Source organism: Phycodurus eques, chromosome 17 (assembly GCF_024500275.1).
Source record: "Phycodurus eques isolate BA_2022a chromosome 17, UOR_Pequ_1.1, whole genome shotgun sequence".
Classification (NCBI taxonomy): Eukaryota; Metazoa; Chordata; class Actinopteri; order Syngnathiformes; family Syngnathidae; genus Phycodurus; species Phycodurus eques.
The window spans coordinates 12,452,517-12,470,740 of record NC_084541.1 but is presented as its reverse complement, the minus strand read 5'-3'; the positions used below and the strand labels follow the sequence as shown (position 1 = coordinate 12,470,740).

At 40.7% G+C, this 18,224-nt stretch overlaps 1 protein-coding gene across 1 annotated transcript; it reads left to right on the top strand.

The window, feature by feature from the left end:
* The first annotated feature begins 1,190 nt into the window (after window positions 1-1,190).
* LOC133415627 (sodium/hydrogen exchanger 6-like) lies at window positions 1,191-17,738 on the top strand. The gene is made up of 16 exons (XM_061701816.1): window positions 1,191-1,720; window positions 2,464-2,663; window positions 3,155-3,232; window positions 3,689-3,765; window positions 3,845-3,957; window positions 5,012-5,117; window positions 6,777-6,918; window positions 8,041-8,146; window positions 8,230-8,318; window positions 8,466-8,579; window positions 9,102-9,213; window positions 10,192-10,345; window positions 10,446-10,476; window positions 10,560-10,648; window positions 11,302-11,407; window positions 12,682-17,738. The coding sequence occupies exons 1-16, from the start codon at window positions 1,441-1,443 to the stop codon at window positions 12,976-12,978; spliced, it is 2,094 nt and encodes a 697-aa protein (XP_061557800.1). The 5' UTR covers window positions 1,191-1,440; the 3' UTR covers window positions 12,979-17,738.
* The last annotated feature ends 486 nt before the right edge of the window (window positions 17,739-18,224 follow it).

The following is an 18,224-nucleotide window of genomic DNA, read 5'->3' as shown; positions in this document are numbered from 1 at the left end:
AAAATATGAATGAATAAATAAATAAAATATGTATTTATTTAGGCGGCACGGTGAACGACTGGTTAGATCGTCTGCCTCACAGTTCAGAGGACCGAGGTTCAAACCCCGGCCCCGCCTCTGTGGAGTTTGCATTTTCTCCCCGTGCCTGCGTGGGTTTTCTCCGGGCACTCCGGTTTCCTCCCACATCCCAAAAACATGAATGAATTGGAGACTCTAAAATTGCCCGTAGGTGTGGATGTGAGTGCGAATGGTTGTTTGTTTGTATGTGCCCTGCGACTGGCTGGCAACCAGTTAAGGGTGTACCCCGCCTCCTGCCCGATGATAGCTGGGATAGGCTCCAGCACGCCCGCGACCCTAGTGAGGAGAAGCGGCTCAGAAAATGGATGGATGGATGGATAGATGGATGTTAAATCAATTATTTATCCCTGTGATTGGCTGGTGACCAGTCCAGGGCGTAACCTATCGCCGAAAGTCGTATTGGATGGACAAGTGAGTATAGTGAGGACAAGCAGTGTTGAAAATGGATAGATGGGTGCATGGTTTATTTTTTTTGTATTTCTAATTAGATTTTTTTTATTTAATGAAGACCTAATCCCTTCAAGATTTGATTTGTACTACTACTTTTGAATGTCAAACCAGGTGCATCTGCATGGAAATTCAATTATTTCATTGTATTTAACTATTTGTCATTTTTGTCATTGGTTGTATGTGCTTTAGTTTTACAGATCATATTTATTTACATTTAACCCATTGTTTCAATACTGCCATATAACATGTACCTGTTTGGACACAAAAAACAGTTAGTACAAATAGAAGGGATTAGTTCCGCCTGAAATATGAATAATTGAATAAGGTACTAACAAATGAAATACAATTTTATTCAAAATGAAATATAATTTTATCTATTCACTAAAATCTAAAATAATATAAAAAAACCCGCTGTGACAAATTATACAAGTTATTTCCTCCTTAAATAATAAAACAATACAAAACAAATTAATATTATTAACTAATTTTGTTCCTCATTATATTACCATATCATTTATTTATTGTATTTCTTTTATTCATTCAAGGAGGTACAGACCCCTTAAATTTGTCTAATTAAATGTAACTGTTATGGGATTTTGCTGATTGGTTGGCTCGGGACTCTTGATAGGTTTGACAAATCATGTTGGCATAAATTCTTTGCGTTTGTGAAAATAAATTTTGAATACAGACAGCAATAATAACTACATTAATTTGTAACCAACCTGACCAACACCGTCAAACGGGTTTCCAGGCTCCATTATTACTTATTAAGACTCTTCTTTTGAATAGCTGGAAGTTATTTAATTTTGACGCCAACCCGGAAATAGATGCCGTTTGTTGTGATCCATAAACGGGAGCAGGCAGCGCGCTGGGCTCGATTCTACTACTGCTACTACAAACGGTAGCACCACAATGGCGTCTACACAAATAAGTCCCCTTCTTCACGGCAAATCCCTGACGACACCGTGGTGGCTGCCCTTGGCGTTGCTGGCCCTCGTCCTCGTCGGGAGAGGCGAGGGCAACGCGATGGACAACGTCGCAACAGAGAGGCTGGCTGAGGAAAGCCACCGCCAAGACAGTGCCAACCTGCTCATATTCATCATGCTGCTAACGCTCACCATTCTCACCATATGGCTCTTCAAGCACAGGCGCTTTAGGTTCCTGCACGAAACAGGGCTCGCCATGATCTATGGTAAGAGCACCAGCATCGAGCTAACCAGCCACTGACACCGTTTAGCGTCCGTGCTAACTAGCTAACTGGCTGCCTGGCGTTAGCGCCGCCTAAGAAGCAATAAGATCATTTGACAACTGTAAGTAGAGGGGCGTCTTGACTTACGAGTTTTTGTTTTGTTTTTGTTTTTTTAAATTCGTTCCGTGACCTCGTTTGTAATTCGCTCAAGACACTCGTATCACAAATCATCTTCCCTGTTGAGATGTATGTAAACACCATTAATCCGTTCCAGCAGTCACATACATAACAACAACAACGTGTTTTCAATACGAAACATAGAACTCGTCAGTATTGTACTTAATAAAAACATACAATAATAACAAACGATTAATCAGTATGTGCATCATGATTTCATGCATACATTCTGTTCGTTCCTCGCCTTCAAGCACTTGGCCACAAAAAGATGAGAGAGACATACATACGATACATATATACACAAAGAAGACAGTCACAACTGCTCATTATGTTGCAGTAATATTAGTCATTTTTCACAGATGATAAAGTTGATATTCATGTGAAAAGCCAAGCCACCAAATGCCAGCAGTGGTGGGTAAAACCTCCACTCCCACTAGCCACTTTGGTGGGTTGTATTTTTATTGAGGGAAATGATCTGTCAAACGCTAATGAAGACAAGTGCTATAGAAAATTGATGGATGAGTTCTGATATAAACTTTGACCATCACGCTCTCTTTCCTCCCTGTAAGGCCTTCTGGTGGGTGTAATCTTGCGATTCGGTGTCCACGTGCCCCCGAGCATGAGCGAGGTGGTGCAGGGCTGTGCGGTGAACGCCAGTCCCGCCACCCTGCTGGTCAACGTCAGCGGGCGATTCTACGAGTACACCCTGAAGGGCGAAGTTAGCCGCGGCAAAGGCCACCAAGTGCAGGATGACGAGATGCTTAGAAAGGCAAGGCCAGACCATGTCATTATTATTTATTTTTATCTATAATTATTGTTTCTATAAATATATTCTCAATTTTTTATTATCATTATGATGACTATTATTTCATTAGTACATTTGTCAACGTTATAGTTATTTCTATCTGTATTATTATTTTTGTATTAATGATGTTTCTATATATTATTATACAGTATAAGAACTACATGTTGAACCAATTAGTCGACGTTTCAACTTTAACACCCAGCGATGATGGTTAGAGCTCGAAGTCGATTAATTGCCAATCACGTTTTGGCATTAACAATACGGACGCCTCTCCGAAAGCAGCAGGGGGTGGCGTCTTTCATTATTTGAAGTTGGCTCGAATATTACCTTAGCTTAGACTATATTTATAAAAAAAAAAAAAAAAAAAAAAATCAGAAGTTGTTAAACTCCGAGCAGTAACTTCAGAAGGACTGCACGAAATTAAACACCATTTATTATCTGCTGCATTTCCTTAGGTTACTTTTGACCCAGAAGTCTTTTTCAACATTTTGCTGCCCCCAATCATCTTCCATGCTGGCTACAGTCTAAAACGGGTAAGGTGATCAAAAGGAAAGTTTATAATTAAAAGTTAACTGTACTAGAGACCCTGTGTGGACAGAAGTGTTGGGACATATCAATAGTATAGAAAATGGGGGAAAATTCCTCTAGGGCCAGACATACTAAATTTATGGGGGGGAATGGCGGCAACAAATGTTACATAACAAATGCATAATTCTAAACATTTAAAAACAAATGTTTAGAATTATGTATTATGAAAATATGTGAGTTACTTGTTTTGGGGGCTTTTTTTTTTTTTTTTTTGGTAACAGTTCCTTTATTTGTAATTGATGTCAGGCTAGGTCAAGCGCTCTTACGGGCCAAATATGGCCCAGGAGTTGTATGTTGCCCACAAACAGTGTGTTGTTTTTGTACTCTTAATGTGACTTCAGAATGACTTCTAGTGCAATAGTTGACACATTTTAACAAATGTTTGTCCTCGTCTGTTTCAGAGACATTTTTTCCGCAACATTGGCTCCATTCTGGCCTATGCTTTCATGGGAACTGTTGTATCCTGCTTTATCATCGGGTACGTGGTCTGTTCATATTCATATACTGTAACTACACTGAGTCTCCCAGTGTTGATGGCTTGCTCTAATGTCATCCAGGCTCATCATGTATGGATTTGTGTCCTTCATGAAAGTGGTGGGCCAGCTTGGGGGAGATTTTTATTTCACTGACTGCCTCTTCTTCGGGGCCATTGTATCAGCGACAGACCCAGGTACAACACTGATGTTATAAAACAAAAAAATGGTGTTAAATGTGAGACTGTGAATCGGGCATCATTCAGCTTAATAATTTTTCTTATTGAACCTCAGGGTCAATCAAGGTTTTGGTTGACTTCTGAATTGTTCTCATTTAAAAACACATTTGTCCCGTAGGAAATTAGCTGAATTAATTCATTCCAGGCGGCACGGTGGAAGACTGGTTAGAGCGTCAGCCTCACAGTTCTGAGGACCCGGGTTCAATCCCCGGCCCCGCCTGTGTGGAGTTTGCATGTTCTCCCTGTGCCTGTGTGGGTTTTCTCCGGGCACTCCGGTTTCCTCCCACATCCCAAAAACATACATTAATTGGAGACTCTAAATTGCCCGTAGGTTTGACTGTGAGTGCGAATGGTTGTTTGTTTGTATGTACCCTGCGATTGGCTGGCAACCAGTTCAGGGTGTACCCCGCCTCCTGCCCGATGACAGCTGGGATAGGCTCCAGCATGCCCGCGACCCTAGTGAGGAGAAACGTCTCAGAAAATGGATGGATGGATGGATAATTTATTCCAGGCTAAAACCGTCACCATCATAACACCTTTATTAGCAGTACAAATGTCATAATATTATATATTATTTTAATTTTCCTAATTTTCATTGTAATAAGTAGAAGAATTGTGTACAGTTAACCCTCGCACATTCGCGGTTCGGCATTCGGAAATTCACTGTTCAAAAATGTTTTTTTTCCACTTACATATTTGCACCTTTTGTGCTCAGGCCAAAGCAAAAAAAAAAAGTGTTTTATGTTGAATTGAATTGAGGAGCTTCATGTAGACAAAGGTAGTGCTTTGCGTCCATCTTGTGGCATCATGATGCCAAGGAACTGTATAGACATGAGTTTATTTTATCATTAAAATAAAAACTATTTTTCATATTTTACATACATAAGCTTTTTTTAAACCTCATCGACAAGTGACCTTGCACAACTTTGTAAAAATCAAATATGGCCCCTGAGCACAAAAGTTTGCATTCGGGGGATATAAAACATTGTTTCCCTTTCGTTTTGTGTTGCAGTGACAGTGCTGGCTATTTTTAATGAGCTGAAGGTAGACGTGGACCTGTATGCTTTACTTTTTGGAGAGAGCGTGCTCAATGACGCCGTGGCCATCGTCCTCTCGTCGTAAGTTTTCGCGACACCCCTCTGAAAAATCAACTTACTCATTTGCGCTACGCATCTGCAAATCCTCTACTGCAACTCATCGTACTAACACAAGTCCCTGTCATTCCACTGCTGGCCTTCCATTCATCCATCTGTGTCGTTCATCACCTACCCGTACGTATGCATGCAGTGTTCTTCTCCGCTTGGAGAAGCAGGCTAGGCGGGGAGCTCGATCTGTGCGGCCCGAGGGCACAGAGGAATGGCTGGGGAAGAACCAGACAGTCATTCCTCGGTGGGTGGTTGGGCTGTGTGTTTGGTTGTGGTGGCGTATTGGGGATCCATAAACTGAGTCTTAACATATTTCCTCAAAAAGTGCCCATGGGCGTTTGTACACCAGAGAGTACCAGGCGTTTATTTTTTAAGGCAGCGTCTATTTGAGAGGAGACCTTTATTTGGACAGAGAATTGTGTCAACTGTAACAGGAGAAGTCTATACTTGTGTCCTTTTATTCATGGTTCTTATCACTAATGCAGTGCAGTTGTACGCAGAGTTAATTGTTTCGTGATTCAGTTTCTACATGTCACATAATATAGACGCACATGCATAAACAGTGTGGTCGAAGTTATGTCTATACAAATTTTTGTTCATATTTTTTTTTTTATTTTATTTTTTTAAATCAGCTCTTATTGTTTAGCTTATGGGGGGGGGGGGGGAACACACAAAAAAACAAAGCCCCCTTTTTTATTGGCATCCCAGCTACACATGCGGAAACAGTAACCAAATTTTGGTGTACAGTTTAGATTATACTGTAGCTAATCCCAGTAGTGCAGAAAAAAGTGTCTAATTGAGGTGAGGATCTTATTTGTTTAAATCAGGGATGGAGAATAAATTTTTTTCTCATGGGGCATATACATTTTTACATAATCCTCTGAAGGCCATACTAAATTTAGAAACAAATATGATGCTTTTGTGTTGTAAATGTTTTTAGGCTTTTTATAATACTTCCTTTGAGGTTTGATTTGTTATTAGAATAGCATTTCAGGGCCGTACATGGCTGTTGTAACCCTGGACGGCATAGCAGCAATTTAGTGGGATATGTCCATTTGAGCGGAGGCCACTATTTGAGGAAATATAAACAATTTTAAACGATCTGCTTTTCCTTTTAGATCACTATTGGGTCAAAACTCCTGTTAATCCAAGTGATTTTTTTATTTTTATTTTACAATACAGGGGGTCCTCCTCCTCCCGACAAATTACATTTCAAGGATACATCCAGCATGCGGTGTAAGAGTACGTCTAATGCGGCTCAAGAAGAATTGGATTGTTTAAAATTTATTGTCTAAAAGTATTTTTCATACAAATATTTAGTGTAGTTAATTATGACATTTGGCTTGGAAGTGTTTTCAGGCATATTCACTGTAATTACAGTATGACTTCACTACTACGTTAGCAGTAGGCAATGGCCCATTCTGACTTGCGTAGAAATTTGTGTTACGTTGCCACTATAGGACAGGAACTCCATCATAAATCAAAGACTCTCTACTTGCCCTACTGTTAAAATCACAGGTTATCAAAACATTCACGGATTCAAGTTAATTGGATGTCGATCATCATGTGGGTCCTGTCTCGCTGTGTTGTTTCTAATGGTGTGCACGTTTATGCCGTCTATCTGGCCCTCAGCTCCATTGTGGCCTACCAGCCGGCAGGTGACAACAGCCACAGCTTTGAGGCCATGGCCTTGCTCAAGTCCTTTGGCATCTTCCTGGGCGTCTTCAGCGGATCGTTTGCTCTCGGCGTGGCCACTGGCGTGGTGACGGCACTCATATCCTCCACCAATGCATCTTGTTGGTGTCCCCGCAGCTAGATAGCTATGTTGCTCACTCAATTCATTTATGCTTTGTTATTGAGAGCAAAACTTTTACTTCCGTCTGAGCTTCAGAGACTGCAGTTGTGATTTGTCCTCGCATTTTTAGTTTTTTTTTTTTTTAATAAGGCAGGAAACAGCTCAATAACAATATGCAACTCTATATTTCTGTAATTCTCTGCAAGCATTTACATTTTCACTTTGACAAAATTCTTAGGAAATCACAATGTCGAATTTCTGGTGAGCTATTTTAAGAACAGGCTCGCGGGTACCAATGTTTGCCAACCCTGTTCAATAGTATAGCCCTTATCCTCACGAGGGTCTCGGGTGAGCTAGATCTTATCGCAGCTATCTTTGGGCAAGAGGCAGTGTACACCCTGGACTTGGTCGCCAGTCAATCACAGGCCACATGGAGACAAACAAACATTTGCACCTAAGACCAATTTTGAGTCTTCAAATTACCAAGCACGTTTTGAAATGTAGGAGGTAGTGGGGAGAACATCCAAACGCTACACAGGCCGGAATTGAGATTCGAACCTCGAACACTGTGAGGCAGATGTGCCACTCCATCACCTGCCCAAATGCTAAAAATTAGTGGCAATAATTTTAAAATGTCATTCAAATTTTGGTTTTGTTGTTAAATATTGAATTTTCTAGAAGACATATTTGTATTAAATCGTTTCATTGTGTGAAAGTAACATGATTGTACCATGTAATGATTATACTTGCCTGATAATTTTAACAAGTTTTATTTTTAATTGGAGTGAGCTATTCTTCAACGGGTGCTCATTACATTTTGTTAAGAACCATCGCATTGATAAGACCATTTTTATAACAGGCAATTCTAAAAAAAAAAAGTTCACATCTCTGTCAAATCGGAGCCAGTGTAAAGAAATCATGCAGCGTTAAAAGCTATCAAACCAAGGTTCAATTCATATTACACAGTTGGCCATATAAAATCCTGTCAGAGAATTGTGTGTCAGATATGTAAGATTAGAAGGTGACTTGCTGTTGAGAGCCACATAATCACAGAGCTTGCATGTTACCTTTTATTGCTGGTTTCTCTTAACGTTCCATCACGTGACCAAATTCACCAAGCTCAGGGACTTCCCCTTGCTGGAGACGGCACTGTTTTTCCTCATGTCCTGGAGCACCTTCCTGTTGGCTGAGGCCTGTGGCTTTACCGGTGCTGCATTTGCATAATTATATTTTTAACCATTTTCATCTTGAGGTAAACTGTCACATAATGTTCTGAATGTCTCATTCCAGGCGTGGTTGCCGTGCTGTTCTGCGGGATCACTCAGGCTCACTACACCTACAACAATCTCTCTCGTGACTCACAGGATCGAACCAAACAGGTTAGTGCTGTTCACGTTTGTCTCCAGTGTCATTTTATGGAGGCCAACTGGAGCATATCATTCAACAAAAAATTACAACAAACATTCATTCCCATGAAGCCAGAGCCGTTTCTCATCATGTGTTTGTTTGTCTGCCTGTCATGTCAGTTGTTTGAGCTGCTCAACTTTCTGGCAGAGAACTTCATCTTCTCCTACATGGGCCTGACGCTCTTCTCCTTTCAGTCGCATGTCTTCAACCCCTTGTTCATCATCGGGGCCTTTGTATCCTTTACTCAGCTCCATCCTGAAGAGGTCTTCTTGACTTTCTATTTGGGATGTGCATTTCCATCACACAAATGAATCCCCAAAGTCAAATGGCCAAAAAGGGATTTCAATTAATCTGGATTTTAAGAGTGTAATATGAGCACTGAGCAATACAGTTGGTTAAATACCAGTTGCTTTTACACTGTAAATAGCATGTAGCTGAACGCATGATGGCTAATCACTATCGTGGAACCAACCAGAAAAGCTTGCCAACAAACTGTTGGCAAACTTCAAGTGAGGAGTAGTTTTATTTTTAGTTCATTTTTATGTAACAGTGCATGCTTTTTCTGTAGTTTAGATTTAGTATAGATTTTTATCCATGTCTGATCAAAAGATATCCGATTCTATGCATTTTTTTTCTTGTTATGCTGCCATGACGAATACAGCAGTGACTATTTGTTCCCAATCATTAATTCCTTTTGCAAACCTCCCTCACTGTTCAACCATGGCGCTTTGCCCTTGACTCAATAACTGCTTTAGGTGGCGGTGTTCTTGGGCAGGGCGGCAAACATTTACCCGTTGTCCTTCCTGCTCAATCTGGGCCGCAAGAATAAGATCGGATCCAATTTTCAACACGTCATGATGTTTGCAGGTACGTTTTACTAGATGCTGATGTGAAGTCTCTTAGGTTCACCCTCATAGCTGTCATTTAGTTAATTCTTTAAAAAAAAAAAAAAAAAAAAAAGACAAATGTCAGAAAGTAAGTAGAAGTGGGCTCTTTGTCCTCACTAGTCAAGACTTTTCAGTGCATTAGTAGAACAAGCCTGATGATTTGCCTCTTTACTCCAGTAGAGGGAAGTGTTGTTTAAGGTATTGTATGATAGGGTCTTCTGCATCTCAACTGTGTACTGCACACAAATTCTGAATGGTCTCTAGTGCTTAAATATTGTATGGTCATTTACATACAGCACACAAATTCCTATACTTTAATGTACTTCATATGTTAATAAAGCATATGTCAACCCAGTCGCAAAACCACTTTACCCGGATCAAGATTTAACCTCTCCAATCCCCTCGTTGTGAATGTTTGTCATTCATTGTCAGCATTTGTGGCTTATATGTTTTTGACCTTTTTATAACAGCTCTTCTGAGGTTTTATTTGTTTTTCGAGTGGCGTGGTGGTTTGGATCAAATGCTCTCTCGTTCCATGCGTCTACATAAATTTGAATATGGCAGAAACGTGTATTTCAGTAGGTTGGTTCAAAAAGTTTCACTCCTAAAGATGAATTGAACATAAAGCAAAATACTTTTCAGATGGCAAATTCCTACCTCATTTCTGTACTAAAAATCATATTTGTTTGTTTCTTGTGTAATCTAATTCCTCAAGATGCCGAGTTGTGCGTTTTTGTTAGCACTAACCTATAATCATCAGAATGACAAAAAAAATCAAGCAATATTTTACTGTGTGTAGTGAATCTATATTAGTGTCACTTTTTAAAATAAACTACTGAAATGAATTAAGTTTAGCATGATAATTACAATATTGAGGTTATTGTGATGCGCCTGAATATTATCCTTAGGTCGTAGGTTCCCGACCCCTGGTCTATTTCTACACTTCTGTCTTTTATAGGTCTGCGTGGGGCGATGACATTCGCCCTGTCCATCCGAGACACTGCCACTTACGCCCGTCAGATGATGTTCTCGACCACCTTGCTGATCGTCTTCTTCACTGTGTGGATCTGCGGAGGCGGCACCACGCCAATGCTGTCCTTCATGAGCATTCCGTAAGGGCCACACTTGAGTTCATCTCGTTATCTATGATTTAAAAAAAAAAAAAAAAAAATTATTCCAAAGTCACCGTCCTGTGTGTGTGCCCCCCCCCAGCGTGGGTGTAGACTCTGATCAAGATCACTCAGTAAGTAACCCAGGTTGAAATCTGTTGTTTTTTCTTTGTAATATTGAAAAAAAGAAAACATGACGGAATGTTCTGCCTGACAGAGTTCAGGAATGTTAGACGGCTCTCAGAGGAGGAACACCAAGCATGAGAGCGCCTGGCCCTTCAGGATCTGGTACAACTTTGATCACAAGTATCCTTTGATGTGGAGCAATACTGAATTTTAATTTTAATTTTTTAATACTGAGTTAATCCCTCAAGGGGAAATTCTATTTCCAGTGCTACGTACAGTTTTTGTGGGAGACAGTACACAAAGAGCCAGATTACGTACAATTTATACACACAATTAATCAATCAATCAAACTATAAAGTGTTTTTCATACATAAATTGCAACACAAAGTTATTTACATAGGTAAATTCAAGCCTGTCCCGCCACTGGTCCATATACACGCACACACAACACACTCACACATGGCTCACAGGTTAGAAATAATGACACAATGACCTATGGTGTACTGTATGGCTGGGTCCAGAAGATCCAGCTGAAATACAAGTTCAAATGAGCATCCATTGGACCAGTGTCATCAGAAGCTGTGGAGATACAGCTGTGTTGCATCAGCATAACAGGAAGTTCACTCCATGTCTTCTAATGACACTGCCAAGAGGGAACATAAAAGTTACATAGTACAGGGCCTAAATTTAATCCCTGCGGCACACCACGTTTTTTTCATGGACTTTCGAGGAGCATGGATTCAAGCATATAAACTTTTTTAGGCACTTGTATCATTATACGGATTTTTGTACCTTTTTCAAAATGCTCAAGGTCCTTCACAGCTTTCGCACAGCTACCTAAAACCCCTCCTGACCCACAGTGGCCCCCCTCTTACCGCCACTCTGCCAGCCTGTTGCGGACCACTGGCACGGTGCCTCACCAGCCCACAAGCATATGAGGTTTGAACGCCAACTACATTGTTTAACATGTTTGAATAGGCGCGTCATTAAAAGGTTGGAATGTTTAATAGTTGGACACGTGCTTGAATTTTGGATTGCTTTTGCGTGAAATTATAACATGGACAATTTGTGTATACTCTTTCCTTAAATAGGGGCCAACCCTCTAGTAGGCGCTGTGCCACAATTAGTCAGTGAGTGTATCATGCACTCAAGACAAACCAATACCTGCCTTAAATCGAGACCTCCCTTTTCCCATTAGGAAACTAATAAACAGGTAATTAAACTAATTTCATTGACATTGTTCACACGCACAGATGTAATAGTTAACTGCTGACCCCATTTTGACCTGTTGCTAGCCAAAAGAGCAGCACCTACGAAGACAGTGAATTAAAGTGTGGCGTCTTATTGCATGTTTTAAATGATGAAAAAAACACTTACTGATGAGATGGCATCTTCGTCCTAGTAGACACTGACGTGTGAGTGCTCTACAGCGTGTGTGTCCGTGTTGATGCTGTGGGGAGCTACATGACCTTGATTCTTACTTTAAGATCCCCTTTCACTTAGCATCTGTTGTAACACCCAGGTTTTATTTTTTTTATTTTTTTATTCCCCACAAGGCCACCCCCTAATATGCGCCACGCAAACCCAATTTTCAGTAAAAACAAAACCATGATGGCTAACCAATCCTATTCTGCTAAAATGCCACATGATGGCGCCATCTCTTGGTAATAGGACAACCGTAATTGCTGTCAATGAAGTATTGTTGAAGTGATATACCTCCACCGAGAGACAATGGTCTTTTTTATGTCAGGGACAAGCTAAATTTAGGCTGGGTTGTTTGTGGAAATAACGGTGTCTTCGCTGCATGTGCTCTTTCGATGCATAATTAAAAAATTCAATAATCTGTAAGTCATTTGCTTTTAAAGGTAATGTCGTAAAATGAGTTTGGAATGTTATTAAACTGGTTAGGGGTCAATTTAGACAAATGTAATCATTTTGCGGTGGGTGTGGCAGGGCTGGAACTATCTGTTTACTGTACAGTAGTTTTTGCCCCATACCTATATAAAAATAATACACATTACACCCAGTACGAAAAGTGTATACATCTTTGTTGTATTTTGACATTCAGGTAATGTAAATATATAATTTGTGGCATTATGCACGTTGTAAGAAAATGGTATGATGCCTGTAGGAAATGCAAAAATTTTTTACCTGTATTTCATTTAATATACATTATTTTGGGGTCTCGTCCACCCTTTATTTTCACACAATAGAACGAAGGGCCTCTCCACGACGAAGACTTCATCCTGAACGACGCCAGCGTGAGCTCCATGTACGCCGACGTGACCGTCAGTACGGACAGCTCGGGCTCCAGCGGGGTCAAGCACCACCGCCCGGCCTCCGCCGACGAGAGCCTGGACCACGAACTGGCAATGGCTGAACATGAGGTGGCCATCCGGGGCACCCGCCTGGTCCTGCCCATGAACGACCCGACCGATCCCCCGACAACCGTGACTCTGCCTCCGCCGCCCTCCCCGCCCCGCTCAGACCCCCGTAGGCACAGACTATGAGAAAAGGTTTGCACTGGCGGGATGCGGCTTCTCATCCAAGTTCATTTTGTTTCGAAACCCTCCATTGTTGGGTCAGTGGTTATATTTACATGGCAGCACTGTATGTTCCGCAGGCTATCTATACGGCAATTCACGATGACAGTATACCAATCCAGTTCCACGAGATCGTACTGTACATTTAATTGTTAGATTTTCAAGGCTTGTTAGAACAGTGGCTATTTTTATGTGACTGTAATTATTTTGGGGTTCCCCTGCAGGCTATTTTTACAGTGGTTCTCATTAGACAGATTGTTTTTTTTGTTTGTTTGTTTTCACAGCTCTGCTATGTTGCTAGAGTGAGGAAGTCTTTCTAATGCTTGAAAAGAAGTTGAGATTTGCAGACAGCCTTGTGGCTATTTTTACGTGACGATTTTATTTGTTTACTCCTGCAAGCTAGTTTTGCGGTAATTCTCCACGAGACTTATCAGTCTTTTTCCTAGCTCAGCCATGTTGCTGGTGTACACCAGTCATTCTTATTAGTGCGAAGAATTTTGAGACAGAGGCCCTGGCTAATTTTACGTGACTAGTGTATTTTCTACAGGTTAATTTTCGGTAGTTCACAACCATGCCCATTTAAGCAATTTTTCCAACTTAGCCATTTAGCTAGTGTTAGCCAGTCATTCATGTTAGTGCAAATAATTTGAGACTTGGCTATGGCTATTTTTACATGACTGAAAGAAGACTGACTGACTGACTATTTTTCTGCAGGCTTTTTTTCCCCCTCATTAGTTCCTGACCATGCATATTCAGCATTTTTTCCCTAACTCGGCCATGTTGCTGGTGTTAGCCATTCATGCTTATTGGCGCAAAGGAGATGCAGCGGTCGGTTTAGTATAAGTTGATTTTCTCAAGAAATTTGACGCAGACTGTTGGGACTTTTTACGGCCGTGGCTACTCTTATGTATCTTTCGGTAGTTCCCAACACTATTCCCCCCAACTCTGACACTTTGCTAGTATAAACTAATCATTTTTATTGGTGCAAAGGATTTGACACTTTATTCAGCTCAGCCATGTTGCTAGTGTTAGCCAATCGTTCTTGTTGGTGCAAAGGAGGTTTAGACAAGCGAGTGGCTATTTTTCCCTGATTGTACAGTAATAGGCGGCACAGCGGACGACTGGTTAGAGCGTCAGCCTCACAGTTTTGAGGACCCGGGTTCAATCCCCGGCCCCCCCTGTGTGGAGTTTGCATGTTCTCCCCGTGCCTGCGTGGGTTTTCTCCAGGCACTCCGGTTTCCTCCCCCATCCCAAAAACATGCATTAATTCGAGACTCTAAATTGCCCGTAGGTGTGAATGTGAGTGCGGATGGTTGTTTGTGTGTTTGTATGTGCCCTGCGATTGGCTGGCAACCAGTTCAGGGTGTACCCCGCCTCCTGCCCGATGACAGCTGGGATGGGCTCCAGCATGCCCGCGACCCTAGTGAGGAGAAGCGGCTCAGAAAATGGATGGATGGATGTACAGTAATATATCTTTTGGTACTCCCGGATTGTTCTTATTGGCGCAAAGGAGATTCAGCAATGCAATCCAAAGTTATTTTGACAAGTATTGATGCTTGTTTAGGAAGTGGCTATTGTGACATGATTGTACTTGTGAAGCTGTTTTTCCCGTAGTTCCTCACTAGTTCAAAATTTTACAGCTCTGCTGTATTCCTAATACAAACAAACACATTTTGTTTGTTTTGGAGAGCAAAGGAAATGGAGAAATGCAATTGAAGTTCATTTTGTCAAGACATTTCTCAGGTTGTTGAGGAAATGCTTATACAATGGCTATTTTTACATGACTGTGATTTATTTTGATTTATATTTCTATGGTTTTCAATTAGACTAATTAGGCACTTAAAAAAAATAAAAAATAAATACATTTCCAGCTCTGCCGTTTTGGTAGTTGTAATTCGTCATGCTTTTTAGCAGCGTCTATTCTAACAGTAATTCCTGTCCTGCCTGAGAAGTGAATGTGGTCTTCTACTAGGCTGCTAAATCATTTTCCACTGTACAGGACCCAAGTTTTGGGTCGTTCACTCTTTCACTTTTTTGTGCTTCACTGACTCAACATCTGTCTTGCTGCTATTAAGAAAGCATGACTAACATACTTAGTAATGCAGCTGATAAAAAGGGTCAGAAAACAATTGTCTGGACAAACCATTACAGTCACATAATTCTAGCCACTGTATTAACTTTTAACAAATGAAAGAATCCTCTGTTTTCACTGTTTCTCGTCGCTTAAAGTCTTTACATGGACAGGTCCTCCTCAGCTACATGAGGAGCTGTGCGAGGAGAGCTCCGTGACTGTAGGCTTGATCATGAGTGCGCTACATGCAAGGTCAGGTACTGTTAATCGAACTACACTTAAGGATGTGCACATTGAGTCACCGGTTAGAGAGGCTAAGCTACATGAGAACTGACTACTTCCACACTCCTGTAAAGACATTTTAGCACTACCTGTGTTTTTCATTCATGTGTGGATTTATTTATTTCTTTGTTGTTTTATGGTATGAAATTTCTTTATTATGGTGTTTGTAGAGGTAGGACAGCTTGGTGGCGAGACACATCTTTTTGTCCCCTCGAAGGCACCGTGACAGTGTTATCCCACAGGAGGTACGCTGTATGAATGTAGAGAGGTTATCGATTGTCATTCCGGAGGTTACTTAATTATGAGCGTGTGAAAAGAAATTATTTGTGTAATGTAGCAAGATGCTTCTTACGGCGAGATGTGCACTTCCCCTGTGAACGTCATTTACAAGCTTGCGACTGAAGAAAAAAAAAACGAAAGTCTGCTAATCTGACTGACACGCGCGCGTGTGCGCTATGTCTTTGGGAGGAAGGCAGGTTCAATTGTTGTGAATTCAAGTGCCTCAATTGTAAATTGAACTCAATGTAGATTTGTACATTTTATTTGTGCAGTCATTTTGACTGACACTAAATGCGCTGATTGATGTTGAATGTGAACAGTACAGTTGGTCTAATAGTCATTTTTAGATTTAACTAGGATTAACAATATGTCATCAGAACTAATCGCATTGTGGAACAGTGTAAGGTTTACTGACTTGTTGAGTACAACGTTCTTGGACTTCTAAATGGTGGAACCTCCAAAGTTGAACGCCCCTAAAGCAGGAAAACGAAAGCTCTGTTGTGCTTTTTTTTTTTTTTTTTTTTTGTGACTGTAAAAAAAGAATAGGTGTAATGATAACCATAGAACATGACGTCGAACTGACTACAACATAGTAAAACATGTGGCAACACAGTACAATACGAGCAATAAATGAATGAGTAATTATTAATTAATTATTAATTAATTTGTCCACGAAAAATTAATTACATGGACACATTTATTTCAACAAACATGCTTATGTAAATAGCATGTAGTTAGTGACTTCCATGACAGTGATCAAAAAAGAATTGAAAGAAAGAAAAAAGACACTTCTGTCAGTGTGCATGCGAAACGGTCTCAGTTCACGTGCATATGTCTCCAGGCACACACGCCTGGGACTCTTTTGCTGGGTGTAACACATGAATATGCAAATTGCTTGGGTATCCCCTCACTCACACTCTCGTCCTACAGACTTTTATAATTTACATAGTCAATCCCACCACATTTCAGTTGTACAGCCGGGTTCACGACCCTGGTCCTGCATGCTCCTTCTCCTGTCCTTGTCCTGTTCTATCTTGTCCTGTCCTTCCCTCACAGGGTGTAGCACTACAGTCCAATACAACACTCATATCTAATGTTTCATTGTTGTAGATATGTAATGATTTACTTTTCTCATCCTGTTTACAATTAGTGCTTTGTCTTTTGCCTTTGTTTCTCTCTCCCCTCTAGAAACTTTGTTCTGATCGACTCTGATTCTCAATAATCATCAATTATAATACTAAGAAACCACAGCGGCAGCTTAAAAACTCCACTGTGACACAGTAAAACTGTTCCAGTATTAAAGGGATACAGATCCTCCATTCTGCTTGACCTAACAGCTGAACAGGACAAAAAAATAAATAAAGGCTGAGTCGTTTTAGTTTTATTACACATTGTTTCATGTCTCTATTCTTGTTTGGCGTTCGGGAACGGTAAAAGGTTACTTAAAGCATTACTTGTACAGTTGAGGTTTCATGTGCCAGAGGAGCCTGGAACAAATTATTGAGTAAAACTTAGAATTTAGTCAACGGAGCTTATTACGTTGGACTTTGGAGGTTCCACTGTAGCAATACAAAAGGATCTCACCCACTCGTCTGCTTTTTTGCACTTAGGCATTTCTGTAGTTTGGTGGACTGAAACTCGCCCTTTCGTCTTTGTACCGAGCAGGCTGGTCAACACCCTAAGAGTGTCTTTTGTCTTTAATATACCCAGATAAATAATTATTCTCTCAATGTGTTTTTGTCTTGATTTCGTATTCAGAATTAAGCTTTTCAGCAAAATCGTCCACAGAATTTGGATTGCGTGTTAATTTCATGTGTGATTGAAACAGAGATTTAATTTATATGGTACTTTTGTCTTAGCTATCACACTTCAAACTAAATATATTTGTAAAAAATGTCTGGTTCTGCTCTTTGTAGAGATTGAACACTGGAGTATGTGAGCATGAAAGTAATGTATTTGTGTAAGCATTTTTAAGAAAAAGAAATGTGATCTAATGTTCAGGAAATATTTGACTTATTCCCTCCTGTTCTGTCATTCTATATTTTTGGTCTCCTGTTTGGCAACTTGCAAATATATTAGAAATAAATGTCAAGAACAACAGCACATTGTTTCTTCTCATCCTGTGAGTGTATTTTGATGGAGTAAGGTAATCATTTAACAGGATGTTTATTTTTGCAAATGTGTTTTTTACTGATTTGGGGGTCTGCATCATACAGAGAACTGTGTTCGTATACCTCTCTTGAAGCTGAATCACCAAATATGACCAAATAGCTCACTATGATGCAGTGCAGTTCACTACAACCGCACTACAGGTTGGTCCTCGGTTTACGACGGAGTACCGCGTTTGTTGGAATGCGCCTCATTCACAAGCGCTGAATACGCACAAATGTGTGCTTAAATGGTGCGTACGAACATCCATCCATCCTTTTCCCTCACCGCTTATCCTCAGTAGGGTCGCGGGCTGCTGGAGCCTATCCCAGCTATCTTCAAGCGGGAGGCAGGGTACACCCCGAACCGGTCGCCAGCCAATCGCGTACGAACATTTGACACACCAATGTTTGATTCTTCACTTCATGTTCAA

Excerpts from the sequence above, each read along its gene's own strand:
- LOC133415627 (XM_061701816.1), top strand. The coding sequence starts at position 1,441 with ATGGCGTCTACACAAATAAGTCCCCTTCTTCACGGCAAATCCCTGACG. Across the intron at positions 1,721-2,463 it reads AGGGCTCGCCATGATCTATG|GCCTTCTGGTGGGTGTAATC; the intron begins GTAAGAGCACCA and ends CCTCCCTGTAAG. Across the intron at positions 9,214-10,191 it reads ACACGTCATGATGTTTGCAG|GTCTGCGTGGGGCGATGACA; the intron begins GTACGTTTTACT and ends TGTCTTTTATAG.